Raw genomic sequence first — 23,063 nt, 5'->3', positions numbered from 1 at the left:
TGTAGAACAATGTCAAAATAAGGAATCATTAAATCATAGATTCAGCCAGGTTGGAAAAGACCTTTACGTTCATCAAGTCCAACTGTTCCCCAGCGCTGCTAAGGCCACCACTAACCCATGGCGCTGAGAGCCTCGGCTACACTCTGTGAGCACTTGCAGGGATGGTGACTCCAGCACTGCCCTGGGCAGCCTGTTCCAATGCCTGAGCACCCTTTTGGTGATCTTATTGTACTGAACAATAAGTCGTTTAAGTGGAACACTAATATGATAAAAATTTGATTTGGTTAAGGAAAAGCAAACTCTAATCAGCAGTTTTGCATGAAATCATGTGTAAAAGCTACCTTTTTCTTTGCGTAATCATAACTAAAATCAGGTATCAGCCTGTATAGCCTGTTACAGAAGTTAAACTGTAGACTTGGTCTAAACCTTGATTTTTGATAGTTTGAAGGGGGTGTTTTGTTCCGTTTTAATTAGGAACTAATGGTTTTTGTGTGTCAGTCTTCAGGAAACTGCATAATGTGGGTCTTGCTTAAAGGGTTCTTTTTGAATAGGAGGGCCTTTGCTGAGAAAGGTGAAATTTAGGGTTAGGATTAGCGGGCAATAGTATATGCTACCTGTGTAGTAAGTACTTAGCCTGACAAACAGTGGTCTAGCGTCTAGCAGCAGCTTCGAGTGTCTTCTGGAGTCATGAAGATACAAGTCAGACTCAACAGCGATGAACAAGTGGAGGAAACAGTTTTCTTTTCCATGTTTTTCTTGGTACCTTTTAGGCTGTGGTTTACTGTTCTGCCCATACCTCTTGTATTCCGTTTTTTCCTGTACTCCTTGGGAAGGAACCTGAATAGGCTGAAGCTCTTTTCATGTTTCTCTTACAGGGACTGAGACAAGGTGCCAGTGAAGGGAGTCAGGGTCATTCCTGTAATTAGCAGAAAACATAATTTTGTATCTTCTGGTATTGTTACAATGCTTGCCCTAAAGCAGCAAAGCTATTGTCCCTAAAAGTGCTAGGGAACACATGATAGGAGTTCATATAATAAGAAATTTGCCTGCCCATGGCAGTGGGGTTGGAACTAGGTGATCTTAAGGACCTTTCCAACCCTAACTATTCTGTGATTCTACATTAATGAAAATCCTGTGAAATGTTGCTGGGCCAACTGGCCTTTGGTGGCCATATGATCAGAATGGACCTTTGAAGGTCCCTTCCATCCTAAACTGTTCTATAATTCACCAAAGGGTAAGGCTTTTGCAGCTGGAATTAATTTTCTTCTACCCAACATGATGTTTTTAAAGGCCTTAAAGAACTGTCTTTCAACTAAATTAGGTAGACATAGAATTGAGAATGAATTCAAGATGTTAAACTGGAACACCAAATAGTAAAACCCAAACAACTCCCAACCCCATTGACAGAGCCAGCCCCATTTGAAAGCAAATATGATTTAATTTATCAAGAACACATTACACACAAAGCACGAGGAATAAAGTCAAGTCAAATGTCGTCTTTACCCTGTAACTCACATGCCTTGTTTTCCTCAATTTGCTTCGTGTTCAGAATTTCCAGATCTTGTGATCTGGTCTTTCCCATTCAGTATTATCAGCTGAGAAGAGCAGTAAGAAATAAGCAACTGGAACTCCAGATTGAAATGGTGGTGCTGTTGAGGAATGCACGATTTCTTCATAATGCCTTGGGTTTTTTCTTAATGTAATGATTTCATCATTTGAATTGCTCAGTCTTTGTCATTTAGTGGGAGCTGGGGACTCTATGATACACTTGGAGTTTGTTTCTCAAATTGGTAACAATTTCAGGAAAAATATACTGTAGCCTTTACAGCAAATAAGGCAAATTGTTCGCAGTTCAGAAACACAGATAACCAGCCTGGCACTTGCATGATTGTAGCTTTTCTATATAGTTCCAAGAATCATCCAAGAATCAAAGTACATTAGAAGAAGCTAAGTCTGAAAAACCTTTTCTGTTTAAAATACGGAACAGGTACCACCACTTTAGGTAAAGCAGCAGAGAAAATTGTGTACTTCATGAATTAGGAATAGATTATGATTGAGAATATTTTCCTGGAGAGGACCTGATCCTGCAAATACTTGCTGTAACACAGAATGCTGATAATACAGTCAAGCGAGTGTTTGCCCGTGTTTGCACAGTGAGGTCTGTCACTAGGGGAGAAAAGAATTAGCATTATGAAAATACATAAATGAACAAAGGGGTCAGTTCTCATTTATTGTTAAAGCAGTGTCTTGTAGTGACACAGTTCACTTGCTTTTAAAACAAAGAAACACTGGCCAGTGACGATAGACTGTGTATGTGGTCACTTTGTGAACAGAGGTGAACTGGGAGGAGAAGGGAACGCAGACTGTTTAGACTTCTTAAAGACAAAAACTTCTGGGTTATTGGCCGAGTTGTAAGCATTCCAGACATGGCAGATTTTGGAGTCCAAACCTGCTGAAAGCAGATTTTTTTAGGAGCTTTTACTTCAATTTTCAGTAATCTTTAAGGATGTAGCAGTGATTAATAGCACTTAATAGTGCTTCAGCTTAAACGTTATTGCCTTAGGACATAGCACCATTAGGGCCTAACTCAGTTGAGGAGGTAGCTCAACAGTGAAGGTGATTTTTTTCTGAGCTGATCTGTGTTTTAAACTTGCTGGTTAATGGTTGCAATGCTTTAGCTGAAAATGGGGCTGCCCTCCAAAACAAAGCCTTCTGGCTCCAAATGTGTGGTTTGGGCATAGCAGGATTAGTAAATGTTCGGAAATGCAAACTTTCTGGTGGTGATCCCTGATACAGAAAAGGCTGGAGAGTTTGTGCTCAGAAAAGGATTGTGGCAAGAGTTCTCAGGAGTTCCCTCAAAGTGGCAAGTCTGCTTGTTGCGTTTCTTTGGACTCTTCCTGAAAGTGTTTAATTTTGGCATATGTGTTCCACCAGTGGGGCCAGGTAGAGGATGCCAGTGTGTACTTGTTTTCCCCAAATAATTCTTCTGTTTGTCAGGTGTGCATCACAAGAAGGCAGTTCCTGCAGCATTCTTAGTGGGGGGGGAATACAGGGGAGTGGGTTTAAGTGAATCATAGTGATTTTCCATCATTTAAGGAGCATGGAAGTGCTCCTTTTGTTGACAGGTAAGGTGAATTAAAAGCATGTTTGCAAATTTGTCTTTTGTGTAGGAGTAGGGGAAGAGCAAGACTCAAAATAATCTGTGTGTGACTGGGAAAAAAAGTCCATTTCAAACAACCAGCTTCAAAGATTAATTTTGTTTAAACAAAACTCAGCAGAGGTTCTCAGGATGCTCCTTTACTTGTAAAGTAAATAATTGAGGTGCCTATATAAACTCAGCAAAAGCTGTTCAAAGGGAGTGGAAGACTTTGTGAGAGAAGCGTGTGGGAAGGAAGGCACAGTAACAGGCAAGGTGCAGCAGCAGGGTACCCAGTTAATTCTTGGGAAAGTTACTTAAGAGAGGTGGTGAAAACCTTGTACTGCTTTGCTCTCCTGTTTTATGTGGCAGGACCATAACAACTTCTGCCTGACCCAGTAACAGTGACATCGCTTGTGAACTGTGTACATGTATGTGCTGCTCAGCAGAGAACAAGTGCAATGGGAATTTAAAAGCAGCAGCAAGGAGTAACTGCAATAAAATCTATTCATGGTTTTCTAAAGACTTTTGGGGAGAAGATAATGTGGCAAATTGTGGGAAAGGCTCTTTAAGTTGAACTAGTCATGGGCAGCAGTTAATTGTAGGTATAACTTAGGTTGACCACAGGTGAATTGCCTCACTAGCTATGTTGCGGTAGCAAAGAACCACTTAGGTACTACATCCTGTGTTAGTGGAAACTCTTCGAATTGGTGGTGGTTTTCTGCTGGAGCACAGTAAAACACTGCTTTACAAGGCCTGTGTGCAAGTCTGCCTAAGGGGAATGTACCAGAAACGAAGACTTACCACCAGATAAAACTCCAAAGGAAACACTTTTGTGCTAGAAATAGGGCAGTGTCTTTGTCTGGCTTCTGATGAACTTCCTTGCGCAAGCACTCCTTGCTTTGAAGCCATTTGCTGTAGGATGTTGTGGATCTTAAAGCTCATACAAGTACAAAAAGCCAAACTGTAATATAAAAATCTCTCTTCAGGATTGCTAAACACAAAGCTGGCAGGTTGCTGAGCCAGGGAGAGCACCCTTGGGAAGCATCAGGTGTTGTTTGCCTCCATGCTTATGCTCTGTCTTGTAATTAGCAGCTCTCAAGGTCACCACATGATGGTAAATGGATCTTCAATTTGACCAGCTCAGAAGTATTCTCTTCAAAAATGGAGACAGATCTGTGCCATTTGTGAGCTTCATGCAGCACTTACTGAACTTCCTTTGTCAGGAAATCTGAGCTGTTTGTTGCTCTTCTTTCTTTTGCAGCTATACCCCTCACCCTCTTCAGCTGTGATAAACAGAACAGAAAGCTATTAGAATTTAAATGCCTTAAACATGGTCATTTGCCCAAGTAATGAGGGGTTTTGCTTGGTAATGCCACCAAGCACTTTGGGAGAAGGTAGGAGAAAGACTGGCTAAAAGGTAGGCACCTTGTGCTTACAAGCCAAAGGACTGGGGTGGGTGTTTCTTCCCAAGTGTTAACTTTTTGTTCCTGAACATACCACATTGCTAATGTCAGGTGCTTGTTCTAGACTGGTGGCTGAGGATCTAGGTCGGAATGAAAATGAGTTTTCCAAGCAAGCACCTGCAGTGTCAGTTACCAGCACTTACTCTCTTGTGGATAGACTGCCATTTGGCACACTTTGGAGCGAATCTTATAGCTGTGATTCTTACTGAAGCTTAAAGATGTGTTTGAATTCTTGCTCAGTCATTACCTATTCATATGAATGACTGCAAGCTTGCAGATTAAATATTCATGCTGGGGTTTTTGGTGTTTTAAATATGCCCTTCCTATAGAAGTTGGTTAGCTCATGGGCTCGTCAAGTAATGCAGGATGTAGATTAAGTTGTTAAAGTAGGAAGTATTGCAATGCATTATTAATTTGTTGGTTTCTGCTGGTAATAAACCAAGTTTAGAAAAGAGAATGGGAATTGTCCTGGGTATGTATGGGACCTTTTTTCCCCCCATAATACAGATTTCTATTTATATTTAAACAACACTTTGTGCAAAAAATATAAGAAGCTGCTGCGTTTTCTAATGTTTCAATGTAAAACTGGAGGAAAAAAAAAAGCATGTGACTACTTTAAATGGCAAATGGATTTGGCATGCCAGCCAGGGATGTGGGGTTTGCACTTACTACATTGCTGTGTATTTCTTTTAAATCTTACTGGGTTTGGCTGATGATATGTTGATGGTCTGCTCATGATCTGTGTTGGGGTTTTTTGCTGTACTTGGAATGACTGTGTTCGTATACCAAAGATATGCAGTGATCTCATCAGTGCTCTGGTTCTTTGTGTTGTAGGCTGCAACTCGTCAGGATATGACATACTGGCTTCAGGAACTTCAACAGAAGAGGTGGGAATACTGTAACAACCTTGACGCAGCAAAAAGGGACAGCCGTACATCCCCTACACCAAGTGACCTTTCCAAAGGTCTTGTTGCCAAAGACAACCCTGGTAGGTTGAAAGTGTGAATAAAGACAGGCTGCATGTTTTTGTGTTCAGTGTCAGTTAATCAGTACAGGGCACAGCACTGGTGTAGAGAACAGTCTTACGAAGATCTTTGTTGCATCTCTTTATCAATTAACTCCATGTCAAGTCTGCATATGTTGATGATGCTAAAACTATTTAACATAAATGTAATTAAATGTGATTTCCTTTCTCTTATGAAACCTGTCGATTTCTTTGAAAAACAGATTTTTAGGAAGGAAGTGAAATGGAGTAGTCTTATTAAGTGGCAAAGTACAGTTAAGTATCTTTTTAGTGGTTTCAATATCTTAACACCTTTTAGTGTGTTAAGTATCCTGGGGTGTAAACTCAGTTTTTTAATGGGAACAGGTATATTTTGCATTCTGAATGACCATACTTCATTTCCAAAAAAGGTTCTATCTGACAGTGATAAAAATTTCCTGCCTTTAAAAACTGGAAGTTTCTGTATTTTCAGTCTCTGTAATACCTTTCGGCAAGCAAAATGTACCTTTAGGCTAGTATCAGAGTTGTAAAAATGTATCAGTGTATTATACAAGTTGAATTCTGTGGTTTTTACTCCATTGCACAGGTGCTTCTGAATTGTTTTATTCCTGAATCATTACAGAAATGGATTGCTTGCTGATTTCTGATATCCATAAATAAGACTGCACAAAGTCCTGTTCTGTGCCAAGTTAGACATTAGTAAAGCTCTCTTGGGTTTGAACAGTCTTGAGGTCAGACATATTTCATCAACAGACTAATTTTGTTGATTTCAATTTGTTCATACTTGTAAATCAGAAATGTTAAGCTGTCTTCTTCCCCGCCCTTATCTCCCCTCCCCTAGTTCAATCCTGTGCTGAAGGATTGTCCTCTAACCCAGTTTACTGCTTTCATTTGAGAGCAGTTTGCTTCTGGCTGCTTGCTTAACCACAGCTGGTTTGAGAGCATGTGGTTTTGTAGGGGCTCAGCTTGATGTTTCAGCTACACCAGTCTAACAGCTAGTCACTGCTTAAAGAAATGCCTGGCTCTCCCTTGATCTAGCACTGGTGCTAGTCTCACCCTTCCTTATGCTGGTGCAGGGAGCACAGCTAGCAGGAAACATCTCTTTTTCCAGCTTAGTTCTTGGCCAGTGCTGCTTCCTCAAGTGGTTTATTGTAGGGACAGATGAGCACCAGGAGCAGCCCAAGAGAATTGTTGGGAATGCCAAGTGAGATGGCTTGAGACCATCTTTCTGGCAGCAGACAGTCTGGTTATCAGCTTGTCAAACCATGTGTTGGAAGAACGTATGTATTTGTGTGCAGAAATCTAACAGCTTGCAGTGTTGGAAAGGGTAACAAGCTTTTGCTTTTTCAAACCGTTGCCTTTATACCTTCAGCCTCTCATTCTCTGCTATGTAGTCTCCCTTTTTGTGTTTGGTGGTTTGTATGACCCTGTACTGAGTTGGTTGAGTTCAAAGTTAGTTTTCTGTTTTGTGCTAAATTAAAGAGTGGAATATATTTACTGTGGAATCAGGTGACTTCCAGAGCTGATGGAAGGGAGGAAACAAGATACAGCGGTTAAATACAGGAAGGCAGAAAAAAGGATTAGGCAGAACTGTGCTCTTTTGGCAGCAGTGTTGGATGAGACCAACTAAAACATGTAACTTGGCCCCAGATCTGTACTTATTTCTTGTTTGTGCTCCTTCCTCTGGAGCTTAGGCACAATGTGATGTTAACCTACTCTCACTGTACTCCAGAAGTTTCCTATAAAGTTGGGGGACTCTTGTTGATGACTAAGGTATGTCTCTTATGAATTGCATTTAATATGTGCTCTATACTGGAGCATAGAAATTGGTTTGTTTTGCTAGTGCTTGAATACAGATGCTATCACTAGTGCTGTAAATGGGGAAGTAGTCTGTCTTCAGTACAGAAACCAAATTGCTCGTTGTAGCCTAGCCTGTTTTGCCATGTCACCCATCCCTGCTCTATGGACAGGCTTGACAAGTTTTAGAGTACTCAAGGCAGTAAAAAATAGTTTAAAACATTTTTCAAAGTGGGCTTTGGGAAAGCCACTGTTACGCAAAAGATGCAGTAGCGTTTGTCATGGAGCTGCCTCACTGCCATGGAAGTCACGTAAATTTATTCTTTATAGAAGGCAGGATTTATTCTTTATAGAATATGTAAAGATTTATTCTTTATGGAAAATGTGAAGATTTATTCTTTATAGAATATGGGGTTTTTTTCCCCCTTGGCATTGATCAAATGCTGTTGCAATTTTTATAATCTCAATTCTTAGTTATGCTATTCCTTGCCTCTCGACTTGCATTAAAGTGGTATGTGATGTATTTATTAAATGGTTGTGTTTTGAAAGGGGTTTAAAAACAAGATGACTTTTTTTTTGTGGGGTAACTGCATTTGTAACCACGTTCCTCTTGTGCTGTGTCTGTGATATAGTCCATACCGCTAATGGGTCAGCTGGCCCATGTAGGCACTGAGCAGCCTCAGGAAGTCAGAGGATTTCAGCCGCAGTGCCTCGTCTGTCTGCTAGAGGAAATGCATTTATAGCAATTTAGCTCTTGAGCAATTGATTCACCTGGGCCGTGCTAGAAAGAAATTTTGTAGTCTTGTCAAATCATACAGGTAGAAGATCAAACACGCTGTAAGTAATGAAGCAGAATGTTGGTATTCCAGCCTGGAGTTGGGTGCCCAGAGTTTTCTGGTGTGGGTTTTCTTTTGGGGGTGTGTGGGTTGTGGTTTTTGCTTGTTTTTTGTTTGGTTTTAGTGCAAACCTAATTTCCCTTTATCAGATAGTGACTGTGATCAGAATTTTTATCTAACTTGGTGAAATTGTGTTGAGCTCAAACAGCCAAGGTCCAAAAGAATTTGGAATTTAGTTTAGCCAATAAGGCACTGCAGAAGTTTCTGTCAGCACTGTTCATAAAATAAATCAAGATGTTGTAATTTGTACCTGTATTTGAAAGGTGACATGATACACTTCTGTTTCAGATACTGTTTTCCAAGGGTTTGAGACATTGATCTTTTATGTTTGTTATTCTTTAGCACAGAATGTTCTTCCTACTTCTGATCTTCAATATGGCCTAAATAAAAGTACCTATCTGCTGAGTAACTAGAGGGTACAGCTTGCTTAAAGATGGGCTTGCTGCTTGTGCCAAGTAATCGTCAGAACAAAGACTGAAAGGCTCACCAGTGATAAAACAGGACACTGTGATTTCCCAGGGTTTTTCCTTTCCTGCAGAGAATCATTGAAGTCAGAAGCCTGTCAGCGTGTTACTTCAGACTTGAGTCAGCAGTTACATTAGAAAGTGTTCTCAAAACGTTTTAATCCATTTTAACACTTTGTGAATGACAGGGAGAAGACTCTGAAAATTACATCTGAGCTTGCTTTTAACTTAGCTGTTCAGAGGGTTTGTGAAGGGCCATAAGGCACTTGATGCATCTCTATAAAGCTTTTGCTGTTCATAGTACACCCTATATTTTTCCTATTCCCTCTGCCTGCTGGAGGAGTGGTGAGGGAAAAAGCAAGCTATCCAGGATAATGAAAGCACTGAAGTAACATATATGCTATAGATTGTACAGTATGTGTTGGACAGTGTAGTGTGTTGGACACTTGGCTAGCACTGTTGTATCAGCTTGGATCCTCTGGACTTGACTAGCTCTGGCTCAGGACCACATCCAGTTTTTGGCTGATTGCTGGGAAGCCATTCAGAGCCTGCATGAGTTTGCTGGCATGTGTGCAGTGCTGGGCCTGAGCTGCACAGCTCTGTGCCTCATCTGTACACAAGAGACTTGGGCTGGATGAATTTCACTGTAGCTGCATTCAGCTTAACCAGAGCTAGTAAATCCTTGCTGACCCAGCAGGACTCGGGTGTCTGCAGTGCCCATGTTAATGTTCTTGGCTCTGGGAATGCTCAGGCTGGATTTGCACAGAGCAGGCTCAAGACTGTAAAGCTCATTGACTTGCAGCAGCGTTGCCACTTTTAGAATGGAGCACACCCCAAAAGCTGTGTCACAGTTTTCTTGTGGCACTGTTCCTGACTTAGGAGTTTTGATAGACCCGAGCTTGTTTCTATGGCTAAATTTTATGGCTTTGTAGCTGCTTAAGGCAGATGAATCAACATTGGCTGAGATCATAAATCACTCATGAAATAATGCTTCATGAGCATCACACGAGTCCTGTTCTCAGAAGGATGTGGCTGCGGTGAGAGCTCACTGAGGAAAACACTTTGCTGTTTCTAAAGTTCATTTGAACAGAGCATTTTATGAAGTTATGTTGCAATTTAAAATAAAACCCTAGCTACATTTCTAGCCCATTACTAGCAGGCTTAGTAGAATATGACTTTATATAGCCACTGCTCTTTGACTTACTGAAAGTTTTGCCTATTTTTCTCTCTTTCTCTCTTTTTTATTTTTCTTTGTTGCTAACGTAGATTTGAGTATCCTAAGTCAAAATGCTTCAGCAGAGAGAGCTAGAAATATTCTAGCTGTGGAGACTTCTCCTACAGACCTGGTGGGGGAACAAGCAGCTTCCCAACCTGCACCAGTCCAACCAAGTGCCATCAATTTCTCGCTTAAACAATGGAGTACCGAAATCAAGTAAGTTGGGGATGTGGGAGAAAGAGTTATCATGAGATTGATAGTTGTTGACAGAGACTGTTTCCTGCTGAAAGCTGTGTGTATGTGAAGGCAGGGCTTTATAGAACTAACGGTGATTGGGTAGATCGGTATGTTGGACTGTATCTCTTCAAGTAAACTGTTTCTTTATTCTGCATACTTGTTTGAAGGGCATAGCAGAACATTGTTGTGTAGCATTACTGATACCTGAAAGGGAGACTCAAGTCCTGTAACACACTCCTAGTGATGGCTTTGCTCTCTGAACCTAAGCAGTGATCTGGGAGTTGTATTCTCAGCTAGTACTGGTGTCAGTCTTCACTGTGTAATGGAGCTGCTAATTATTTGCTCCTAGTCAAAGGATACTACAGTGCTGTTAGAGAGCAGGTCACAAAGCAGAGCTGTAGCTTTAGCTAACTAGACCACATCCCTCTTGAGTTGCAGGTAAAATGTTGTTCTGAGTTAAACAGATTCCTTTTAAAGCTTTCTGGCTAAGCACAGAGATCTGAGAGGTTACACAGTGCTGTTGGCTTTGGGTACTGTGTAGACTATCATTTAAGTTCTAGAAAAAATGCCATATGGCTGGATTAAGCAATATGTCAATCCTGTTACTACATGTCCTGTTTAAACTGGTAATCTTGTATGGTTTCGCGGATTTGTGTAGCTACTTTACTTTGGCAGAACTTAAATTTTGTCATAATAGAAGGACAGTAACATGAAATGGTTTATGTTAGGTGAATTCTGTATACTTGGAATAAGAGTTCCTGGCTTTTTAGAGCTTTTTCCTTGAATGTATTCTTTTCTTTTCAGATGAGATGCTTTGGGGAAGTTTGGGTAGAAGGGCAGTGTCAGGGGGAGCTGCACAGTGTTGCCTGGTTGCTGTTTTTTAAGGCAGCAGTGGCATTGAGGGTTGGGAAGCACTTTTAGTGGGAGCTAAATGCTTCTGGTGGCAGTAGTCCAGTAGGTATTGTAGCACGATATTCAGGAGCTGGCCTTTCTCTGTATAGCTGTGATCCTGGTGGCTTGGAGTCCTTGCGGATCTCTGGGAATAAACATGTAAGAGAATTTAACACTGAAGCTCTTTCAGGTTAAATCCCATCCTCCTCCATTCCGTTCTCTCTGGGGATGTTCAGCTGCAGTGGTTCTGCTGTCCTGTTCAAATGTTCCTGGGAAAAATAACATTTAAAGTATCTACTAACATTATTTTTCTTAATTCTGTGGGTTGTTTTGTTTTTCAAGCTACATGTATCTTTTACTTATGCAAAATATAGCCATGGAAGCATACCGTATTATAGTAACTTCAATTTATATAAGCACAAAATAAGACTTAATCCAAAGCATTGAAAAATACGGAATCATTAGATCATATGATCAGGTTGTGTAGTTTGTCTGATGGTTCTTGTCGTAATGTGCATAGGAAAATAAATATTGCTGCTTTAAATTCAACTCCCTACTATTGATCTTAACAGGAAGCAGTGGAGCAGCGAAGCAGTGCTACTTCAGTGTACCTCTGCAGATCTTTACAAACTTTGGCCCCAGCTAGGATCATTCATGGGCTGAACAGCAGTTTTTGAAGAAGCTTGTCTTGAAGTCATTGGACTTCCTGTTCCTTGCAATGTTCAGACTTTCAGAAGGGGTGTTCAGACGGGCTTCAAATGCTGAAGCTGACCAAGGGCAGTTGTGGAGCTGCATGCTAAGAGATCAGCCACTATTCGGAGGACAGCTATAGAGGTGCTAGGTGACACTTAGTAATTTTGGGTGCCTTAGGAGATACATAAGTCATCACCCAAATTGAGCTGTTTAATTTGAATAGTACGTAGTCTGAACAGTAAAGTGAGGCTTCTTGCCCCCAGCAGAAATTGTGATTCTTTCTGGAAGAAGATGCAATGTGTAGTGTAATTCAAACTTTGTCAAGTTTGCAAATTGATTGTTGAAATAGTTTTTATTAATAACTTCTAGGATTATTTTTCAATTGCGTTTGCTTATTTATCGGTTCCCCAGGCTACAGGAGTTTTGCACAGAGTAATGGTTAGCCTGGAATTCAGATTAGATGTTAAATCTCTAGCGCAGCTGAAAGACTGCGCTGGATCCTGAAGGGGTAAACCTGCTTTAAACCTGCTTCAGGTTTAAAGACTAAGAAGAGAGAATGTGACTGATTAAGTGAAAGCACATTTGTGTGATTGAGTGAAAGAATCCATTTTACGCAGACTAGGTAGAAAATGACGAGATGCTAAATATCTTTCCAGCTTTATATCTAAAATCTTAAATTGATTCATAGGGGTTGAGAATCTCCTCTAGTTGAGCAAAGACTTTCCAATACTGAGCTACATTAATACTCCTGGGTTTAAGTGTGGACTTCAACATTTCTGGTTGCATGATGGTCATGGGGAAAGCTGGGTAGGGTCATCTCATCCTGCTCACAAAACTTATTGTTCTCCTATAGAAAGATCTGTCTGGAATTTAGAGGTTGCCTCTGAAATGTTCTTGCAGATAATTGGCAACGTTCCACCTTAGGAAAGACAAACTGCTAAGGAGTCTGTCGTCAGGGATTCAGCTACAGCAGGTCTCTTGGATGTTGCAAAGTTTGATGTTAATCCAGACTGCGAAGCTATAACATTATATGGGTTTTGACTGCATGCTGGTCTGTCTAATGCTTCATAGTTATCCTAAAATTCTAAGCTACAGTAACTGATCAATACAGAAGATGCTGCTTCTAAATCTTAATTTTGTTTTGTTGTTTTCCCCACTGCCAAAAAAAAGGATAAACCAGAAGATGACACAAAAGATTGTAGTGGTCTCCTAGTATTAATTTCCTGCTAAAGCAAAATAATTGTGTTCTTGAAGCATATCCCTGTTGATAGCAGGTGCTATCTAGTAGGACATGCTTTATTTTCTGTGAGCTTTTATTTGGTACTGCTTATGTCTGTGGTGTAGCTTATTTTTAGTCTGCACTGTTTATGGACTGCAGAAGTTGCCTTGAAAACCCCTTTATAAAAAGAATACAAAGTGGAGAAATCTTTATCTCTTTCCCTGCTGTCTTTTCAAGGAATTCAATGTCCTCTTTAAGAAAAGGAAATAACGAAAACCGCAGGAGCATATTTTATACCACTGAGGAGTGGGAAATGCTGGACCCAACCCCTAAAGACTTGGAGGACTCGATGGCCCTGGAAGAAAAGAGGAAGCACCTGGCAGAAGGAAGCAAAGGTAGAAGTGAGAGGAAGGAAGGGGACCATATACCTTCCCTTCTTTAGTATAGTGTACTGTGTTATGTCTATCTCCAGGAAATAAGCGGAAGATTATATTTTCTTCACAAACCACATGCACAGCTCTGTAAATTCTTCTAAAAAATTGAATTCCTTATGATGTGTTCGGAGTCCCCTGCCATTCAGATACAACAGAACAAGTATGAAGCCTTGTTACGCATTGCTTCAGGTTCCCTGAGCATGTTACCAGCTCTAGTTTTTACTCTTGAGTTGCTAGGTTGCAGGAGGAAAGGAAATGTTGGGGCTTTAGCTGAGTGTAGCCCATTTGTCTTTGGGCTATGGAGTATATAAATACATGCTATATTGTGTTGCTTCTGAACTGGGGGAAGAAAGTAGGGATGTACATGCAGTGGTGGTTCATCTGTACCTTGTAACTGGTTCTCATGTTAGATGAGTGTCTGGAATAACCTTGTGAAGACATCTTACAGCTCCTTAAGAGCACTTTAGCTGGCATCCAAGTGAGTCAGTCTATTAGAAAACATCCTTCTCTCTAAGAATACTCCCGGGGTTATATAAATGGAAGTGAAACATTGCACTGGATGCCTCTTGAAAGAGCAGTATACTGTGATATCACTGGTTTTGCTCTGATCACTTCTGAGCTGTTCATTATGTGGAGCAATGTTTCCTTTGCCCTAGTTAGGGGTACCTTTTATGTTCTGTAATGAATTGTAAAGTTCTCTTCATGTCTTATTTCACAAGTATTCATTTATGAGTTAAATCTTTTATGTGTGAGAGGAGAAGACTGAGCTATATATTTTTCCTGCCAAAGGAAGCGACCTGGAAAATGAGGAATGTTTAAAACTATTGTATTGGGCTATTTAAATGCTGCTTAGAGACTAATTTTAATGAGCATATTTTTAAAAGAAAGTCTGAATGCTTTGAAATGCCTTTTTATGAAGTGAACCGAACTAGAATAAATTGTTTTATGCAGGACTGACTAGTTCAGCTTTTCCATTCGATTTTGGCCGCATTCCACACAAAACAAGGCGCCCGTTAAGAGACATGATTGCATCAAGCAAAAACCGGAACAGCAGTGACTCTTCTCCAACCGAGTGGTATGCTGGTAATGGGAACAAACTGGTTTCTGAACTGCAGCTGAAGTATCAAAGCCAGCAAGAAGAGCTGGAAAAGCTAAAGAAAGATCTTCTGAGCCAAAAGGTAATCATGACTTCAGGCAAAGTGAAGGAAAGCAGAGGGCTCTGGCGGGTGATAGTGAGTTTACCCTTTATGGCCGCCTAACTGCATTAGGCCCTGGTTGTTTGTTGTAAAATAATAGTGCTAAATGAGCCTTTGTTTACAGAATGTCTTGAAACAGGAAGGACCGAATTTTACATCTGTTGAAGATCAGATCTCTGAATAAAACTTGGATTTGCATGTTGTTCTTTAACTTGGTTTACCTGTCTTCCTTATGCTCTGAAGCTGGCTTTGTTGGTGTCTGCCAGGACCCTGGCAGATAATCACAGCTTCTTTTGCCAGTAGTACATGTAATTCCAGATGAACGACTTCTTCCAAGTCCTGTTTGGTTTGGTTGCTTGGTTTTTATTCTTTTAAGTCTGGAAGAGAGGGTGAGGGAATGGGGCTGACACCTGCCCCCTCAGTGGTTTTGTAAATGATAAGCATTACCATAAATCTGCATATGTAGTACTGCCCTCATGTAGTGTTCATGCTTATGTGTCCTCGTAATTCAGATTTATGAAATACCCTGGTTTTATGTGAAAAAATTGTGCTAATTTTAAGGGGCATCTGCGCAATGCCATGAGCAAAGATACTTGTTTGTCTCTTTTTAGTGTGAGGGAAGAGAATTCGAGAACAGTAAAATTGTTAGATAGGTGTGTTTTGAAAAAAGGGCTCTAGCTCAGAGCCTTCGATGCTGTCCTTTTGCAAAGACCACAGAAACTCCTTTCCCTTGTTGCAAGTCAGTTAATTTCTTGGCTCATTCTATGGCAGGACTTTCTAAAGAGCCCTCTAAAGACTTCTTTTTCAGTAAAGCAGCATGTTTTGATTTCTGTTACTTTCTCTGCATCTCTTAGGGAAGAGAGCAATTAGTTACCCTTCCCTTTTCCATTCGCTGATGTTCACCTGTAAATTTTTGAGGTTCAAGCCCTCTTCAAATTTAAGCCATCCATCTGGTCAGTCATTGTAAGGTGTTAGCCTGCTAGGAATCATGGCATGTGACAGTTTTTGAAGCCAGGTTGGATGGGGTTTGGAGCAACCTAGTCTAGTGGAAGGTGTCCCTTTCTGGGGCAGGGGGTTGGAACTGGATGAGCTTTAAGGTCCCTTCCAACCCAAACCATTCTATGGTGAGTGTTTCATTTTTTCCTTAGAATATGACCATGAAGTCTTCTATAAGTTGATGATTCAGACGCAAAACCCATTCCAAAGCTTTGCTTTGCCTGATGTTAGATTTCCAAGTTATAAAACAAAGAAACCCAAGACTTCATTGGAATCTTTTCTTTTCAATTCTCAGGAACTCGTGCGACTTCTGCAGCAAACGGTCCGATCTTCCCAGTACGATAAGTACTTTGCAAGCCGTCTCTGTGAGGGGGTTCCCAAAGACAAATTAGAGCTGTTGCACCAAAAAGATGACCAGATTTTGGGTCTCAACAACCAGCTTGAGAAGTTAAATCTGGAAAAAGATAGTCTCCAGCAGGAAGTAAAGAATCTGAAATGTAAAGTTGGAGAGCTCAATGAGCAGCTGGGTATGCTGATGGAAACAATCCAAGCTAAAGACGAGGTGATCATGAAACTCTCTCGTCAACTCAGTGAATGTGAGGATAACACATCCTCTCAAAGTGGAGCAGTAAATTCTTCCATGGCCACCTGTACTAATAAGGAACTACAGGAACTGGACAGACTAAAAGTAAGAGCAATATCTCTTGATGGATAGGGGAATCTCTACTCTCTGTTAAAACTTTGTAGTCTGCTATACTTTTTAAGGAGATCACTACAGCAGTTCTCCAAGGTACATGTCAGCTGAGGCTTTCTCTGGAATCTACACTTAGAACTGTTATGTGGCAATCTGAACAGGACTTCATAGTTTGAGCTGGTCTGTACATCTATAGTACAGTGTCCCATACTTTGAGTATGTAATCATTGGTAATCATTGGTGCGGAGGAGGGGTGATGGGAGAAATAATCAAAGGAACAGGAAAAAGTAAGAGAAAAACGTTGGAGTTACTGAAGTTAGCCACTGTGCTCTAAACATGCTTTCTTGCCTTTGGGTGAATTTATTCGATTAGCATTCCAAGGGATTTGGGATACAAGTGACTCATATAAAATAGGTATAAACATTCATCATTTTCTTTCCTGTATGTGTGCCTGAGAAGTTCTAGAAAATAAAATTGAAACTAGAACTCCATGGTCTTGGTACCAAGCGGACCAAAGTTTGTAGATGCTCTGGAGTGTGGGAGTTACTACGGTGCTGGGAGGGTACCAGCATTCCCTCATCCCACAGCCTCAGGTTTCAGAGGTAGTATTTGTAGCCAGGAGCTGAGTGGGTTGGGCAAGGAGGCTGCCTTCTGCTGGGAGTGTAGCGCTGGAAGGGAAGCAGGTGAGGCACAGCACCACCCTGTACAGCGCTGTGCTGTGTTTGGCATGTGTTTGACTTACGTGAGAGCTAAAAATACTGTTTGATTTGATATGCTTAATGGTAAGTCCGTGTTCTGTATTCTGAGGTAAAGTTTCTCAGGTAGACACGTGCTGTTTGTAAGATATTTCATTGAAAAATACAGTTTGCATTTCTTTTTTTACCCACAGGACAATCTTCAGGGTTACAAGACCCAGAATAAATTTTTAAATAAGGAGATATTGGAACTTTCTGCTCTACGAAGAAATGCAGAAGCAAGAGAGAGAGAATGGCAGGCGAAGGTCAGACTAACACATCGTGTTCTCATGTTGGCAGTGTCTGAAGCAGTTTTCCTAAGCGCAGTTGTAAAGCTACATAGGGAACATAGCTGTGGAAGGGGAATGGAACGACTTCAATGTGTGATAGGCTGAAAAATCACGTTCCCCCCAAGCACAGTCTGTACAAACTAGTTTTGCTGAATGGATTCTTAAAAGAAGTAATTGACTTTAAAGTTGTGTCAATGAGTGGAACTTTTCCATGACTTACGAACACAGGCGTGTGTATTTGTGGAAACACTGTTTCCTTGGAATTAAGGCTGTTATGTTCTTGAATTATACAGAAGACAGGATGTGTGTGGATTTGATAAGTCATTGGAGTAGAGCATGAAGGATGGTTATGGTATGTAACTATGGAAGCATGTTTCTGTGTAGATGAATTTGAGCGTAGAGAAGTTGCAGGTAAATAGTGAATATTTCCATTGCCAGGGGCTAGGAAAAATGCACACATCCATAGCTGTGGCAAGATACCAGTAGCTATGTTTTGCTGGTGTTTGCTTTTGGTTTGTTTGAAATGATGCACACAGTAGCCAGGTCTAAATGCTGTCTGTCTTGCACAGAGGTGGGTGTTGACAGTTCCTACATGTTATTGCCTAACTTGTGTCTTTAAAATGCCATTTAAATTCATGTTGTTCAGACATGCGTAGACTAAAGCTGCTATTTCATAGCAAAAGTGCAGGTGGTAGAAAACCTCTTATCTACTATTCTCCGTGTGGTTTAATGCGAGCCAGCAACTAAGTACCCCACAGCCACTTGCTTACCTCCCCTGGTGGGATGGGGAGGAGAATCAGGGAAAAAGCCAGTAAAACCTGTGAGTTGAGATAAGAACAGTTTATATAATGTATTTATATAATTGTAATGAAAAGGGAGACCATAAAAAGAGAAATAAAACCCAAGAGAGACAAGTGATGCATGATACTACTGCACCACCTGCTGATCGACACCCAGCCTGACTCGAGCAGCAGTCTGCCCTTTCAGGTAGCTCCCCCCCAGTTTATATGCTGGGTATGATGTGCTGTCATACGGAATACCCCTTCGGCTAGTTTGAGTCCTTCCAGGCTTCTTGTGCCCCTCCTCACTGGCAGAGCATGAGAGACTGAAAAGTCCTTGATCAGGGTAAGCGCTACTGAGCAACAACTCAGTAAACCATTGGTGTCTAATCGGCATTATTCCCAGGTTAAAGCCAAAACACAGCATTGTACCAGCTACTAGGAAAAAATTAACTCTATCCCAGTGAAACCAGGACATGTCTTAAAAGACTTGATGTAAAAAGCCACAAGTACCTGAGGTGTCTTTTCCAAGTACTTTATGTACAGAATTTTACAGTAATGTAATAAAATGCATATGCCACAAAAATGGGAAAGTAAATCTGACTGCTCTTGAGTTACAGGTTTCTAAGCAACATAAGCTAATAGAATATTATTGAACCAGATTTTGGAAGAAGTGTGGTACAAAGTACATTTCTGAAGACTCCTAATAGTACATGTTGTTTCTGCAGTACACGAGCTTGGAAGCCAAACTCTGTCAGATAGAAAGTAAATACTTGATCTTGCTTCAAGAAATGAAAAATCCTGTTTGTTCTGAGGAGCAGAGTCCTGCTCGTGAGGTCATCACACAGCTACTGGAAGATGCTTTGAAAGCAGAATCTACTGAACAACCAGAACAAGCATTTTTCAAACCACACCTGGTCAGGTAATTTGGTCCTATTTTAATAAATGTCTGTGTATCTTGGTCAGTGGACCCAGTTCTAACACTGGAAATCAGACAGTTGGGATATATTTGCAGGATTTGGGGGTTTCAGTGCATCGCAGTATCACCGTAAAATCCTTTTGGCAGTATACATACATGTATTTTATTTAATATACAGTAGAAAACTCAAATGTTGCCATATAGCTGCTGAAGGTGAGCTATGGAAGTTCATTGGAACTTCACCATGTTCTTAAATATGCTTCATTTGTGTAGTAATAAATATTGGAATATGGGCATGAAATCTTTTGTATCTGGAAGTATAGAAATAATTCTTAAATAAAGCACATACTTTTGAAATGTTTAAATAATAATGGTTAAAAATTGAAAACTGGGAAGTGCCTTGAGGGATTTTTGCAGTCACTTTAGGATGGGAATTGGGAGAGTTTCACAGCTGCTGAACACATTTTTTTAAAGCCATTTTTCTTCCCCCCCCCCCCCATTTCAGTGAATATGATATATATGGTTTTCAGACAGTCCCAGAGGATGATGATGAGGAGAAACTAGTAGCAAAATCACGAGCTTTGGACCTAAGATCACTTTCTCTCAGTGAAAACCGAGAGATCTCCACAGGAGTAAAATGGGAAAACTATCTTGCCAGCACAATGAATAGAGAGATGATGCGCTGTGTAGAACTGAAGAACCTTATTCGATCTGGAATTCCACATGAGCATCGTTCCAAGATGTGGAAGTGGTGTGTCAATCTCCATGTTAAGAAATTCAAGGACAGCACCGTTCCTGGCTACTTCCAAACCTTGCTTCAGAATGCTCTGGAAAAACAGAATCCTGCATCTAAACAGATTGAGTTGGATCTCTTGAGAACTCTGCCAAACAACAAACATTACTCCTCCCCAACATCCGAAGGGATCCAGAAGCTGCGGAATGTGCTGCTGGCATTTTCATGGAGAAATCCTGATATAGGATATTGCCAAGGACTTAACAGGTAAGATTTTGCAACTACGCAGTGGAACGCTTACTGAGCCTTTCAAATCACATGTATAGCAGTGTGCTTTTGGGCAGGCATTTGCCTTATGGTTTGTATGTTCAGGGTTTATGTTTTAATAAACATAGAGTCATAGAATCATAGAACAGTTAGGGTTGGAAAGGACCTCAAGATCATCTAGTTCCAACCCCCCCACCATGGGCAGGGACACCTCACACTATACCATCCCACCCAAGGCTTCGTCCAACCTGGCCTTGAACACCACCAGGGATGGAGCACTCACAACCTCCCTGGGCAACCGATTCCAGTGCCTCACCATCCTAACAGGAAAGAATTTCCTCCTTATATCCAATCTAAACTTCCCCTGTTTAAGTTTTAACCCATTACCCCTTGTCCTGTCACTACATCTGCCATATTTCTTCAAGACAATAAAAAAAAATATGACCAGGGTCATTAAACTTGTAAAATCAGCTTGACAAAAGAGCCGGTGCTGGAATTAACGCACATTGACAAACAGGCTACTTGAATGTAGTTTCATGTTCTGGGGGATCTTTTTGCATGCAAGAATTTGTTAGGATTGATTTAGTTAGTTATTTTTTAAAGCAAGCAGAAATAAATGCTTGGAAGTTTCTGGGTTGGGGTTTTTTTTTCGTTCTGTAAGGCCAAAAATGCCAGCATTTCCCTCCATGCCTTCAGTCATCAGTGTAAGGATGATTCTAATGCTACAGTGTAAAGACAGATTTGATGTCATTACAGCTGGCATTTGCCGAAATAGTTTTGCTATTCTGAGATCTGTAGTAAAGGAAGGTGTTGTTTGAAGCACTCTCCCCTATAATACTGTGGGTGTCAACTGGTGCACTAATTTAGGTAGTAGTAGAGATAGTGAATAATGTAGTAATGGAAAGTATTCTTTTTCTAAGTATTCACCACTAGTGGTTATGCTCTGTGGGTAAGTCATAGTTTTAGTATTGCTGCTGTGTCACAAGATGTGTGAAGAACAGAGCTGCTGCAGTCTTGGAGCAAAACACCTCTGGTGTCTAGAAGGTGTTAGAAATGCTTTTGCTAAATTTAAGCTTTCTGTGCAGCATTATTTTATCCTGCAACATTTTTGGGTTTCCTGTAAGTAATTCTGCACTTGGGTATACTTGTAAATCAGCAAATCAGGTATTTATTCCATGCTTTAGTTCTCGGAAGCTTTCAAAGTGTTATCACCATATTAAGCTGTGTAGCATCAGAAGCAATTCATGTTGTTGCAGTTCCTCTTGCATATAGGCCGGCATAAAATAAGTTTACTTGGAGAAAGATCTTGGAGGTAACCTTTCATATTCTAACAACTATCAGCAACGTGAAGTTACTCTGTTGCGATTTTTTTTCCTTTCATAATCCTCACTGGAAACAGGAAAACCAGGAATGCTGCTGCTCTTTAATCTTTTTCTTTCTTCCCTACTTGAAGTTGCTGGAACAAGTTTAGTCTCTGATAAATTTTAGAGGTTTTTTATTCTCCTTAAAAGAGAATGGTAGATAAGACAAAAATGTTCTTTGCATTTATCTCGATGGGTATAAAGTACACTTGCTGAAAAGGATTTTTCTAAACTTACAACAAGTTTGTGTGAGGTGCAAGAACCATCTGTGCTTCTCCCTTTCAGCAGAGACACACGAAAACTCTGGGACTTGGAAACTTCTCATTATTTTGCCATAGATCCTGGAAAAATGGCATCAAGCAAATCACTGTGCATTTGCCTTAACCTGTTTCCTCATTTAACTGAATAAGAATGCTTGGGGTGGCTGAGAAGGCATCTCATTGCCTCAGCTTAAACCTCATTAACAGTTTTGCTCTTCAGTGCTCCTGTTACTACATTTATTTCTGCTGAACAGAAATAAAGGCTTTATTTTTATTGTTTTTAATATATTCTGTGATACTGTAATAATCTTTTTCTCGCATAAACCCTATTTTCAGGTTGGTAGCAATTGCACTTCTGTACTTGGAACAGGAAGATGCTTTTTGGTGTCTAGTAACAATAGTGGAAGTTTTCATGCCTCGTGATTATTATACGAAGACACTGCTAGGATCTCAGGTATGTGCTCTGCCACAATAAAGCCTGGTCCTGTAAGCTGCAGCCAGTCAAAACCTTTCCTCTCAAACTGTCTGATAGGCCTTTTGTTGAATGTGCTGAGGTGACAGAGGTGACTTTCAGGCACCAGGGCCTTTGTCTGGACAAGGCTCTGAGTACAACACTGAAATAACTGTTCAGTGATCTGCCCTTAAGCTCTCTTTGGATTATTAGCTTTACAATACTGAGCTGTTTTATCATTTCTTTCCTCAATTGGGAGCGCAGGGGGAGGTTGGGTTTGGGCTCTCTCAGAGGGGGAGTGAGAATGCATTTCTGCAGTACTGTGAGCAGTATATGCTGTAGCTCTCCTCTGCTTCCAGATGATGTTCTGGTACCTGCTGCCTCCTCTACGTCTTTCTGCAGTTTGTTCTCTGCTCCAGTGTTCCTGCACCAGTGCAGCACTAGTGACTAGTTAAAGGAACACATCTGCATGTGAGGAGCCTGTGAGACTGGGGCTTGATTGTCAAGTAAGAAGTTGTGTCAGCAAGGATGGTGTGCATTAGTATGGCCACATATGTTTGGGTGAATCTAGCCTAGCAGTGTAACTAGACAGTCTTGGGATTCCTGGTTAGCTCTTGAAAAACTTGCACTTAGAGGTTGGCAACAGCCATACTTAGAATAACATATGTTGGAAAACTGGGAGCAATAATACCCTGTTTGTCATCTCTTTAGGTTGACCAGCGAGTATTCAAGGATTTAATGAGCGAGAAGCTTCCACGACTCCATGCTCATTTTGAGCAATACAAAGTTGACTATACTCTTATCACTTTCAATTGGTTCCTTGTTGTATTTGTGGACAGCGTGGTTAGTGACATCCTGTTTAAAATCTGGGACTCCTTCCTCTATGAGGGACCAAAGGTGAACTGAATGAGCTAAGTTATTTCAGTTGTTA

At 40.7% G+C, this 23,063-nt stretch overlaps 1 protein-coding gene across 3 annotated transcripts in view; it reads left to right on the top strand.

Moving 5' to 3' along the window:
• Nucleotides 1-23,063, top strand: part of TBC1D2B (TBC1 domain family member 2B) — a 33,052-nt gene that overhangs the window by 2,798 nt on the left and 7,191 nt on the right. For all 3 annotated transcript variants that reach the window (XM_065688875.1, XM_065688876.1, XM_065688874.1), the window contains 10 exons: nucleotides 5,437-5,590; nucleotides 10,029-10,194; nucleotides 13,256-13,413; nucleotides 14,404-14,630; nucleotides 15,940-16,332; nucleotides 17,228-17,338; nucleotides 18,870-19,063; nucleotides 19,566-20,060; nucleotides 22,018-22,135; nucleotides 22,844-23,029. In XM_065688875.1, the coding sequence (XP_065544947.1) occupies nucleotides 5,437-5,590; nucleotides 10,029-10,194; nucleotides 13,256-13,413; nucleotides 14,404-14,630; nucleotides 15,940-16,332; nucleotides 17,228-17,338; nucleotides 18,870-19,063; nucleotides 19,566-20,060; nucleotides 22,018-22,135; nucleotides 22,844-23,029 (2,202 nt within the window). The remainder of the gene's footprint in view (nucleotides 1-5,436; nucleotides 5,591-10,028; nucleotides 10,195-13,255; nucleotides 13,414-14,403; nucleotides 14,631-15,939; nucleotides 16,333-17,227; nucleotides 17,339-18,869; nucleotides 19,064-19,565; nucleotides 20,061-22,017; nucleotides 22,136-22,843; nucleotides 23,030-23,063) is intronic.

The sequence above is a fragment of the Lathamus discolor genome, chromosome 8 (genome assembly GCF_037157495.1).
Source record: "Lathamus discolor isolate bLatDis1 chromosome 8, bLatDis1.hap1, whole genome shotgun sequence".
NCBI lineage: Eukaryota > Metazoa > Chordata > Aves > Psittaciformes > Psittacidae > Lathamus > Lathamus discolor.
This window is presented reverse-complemented; position numbering and strand designations above follow the sequence as displayed.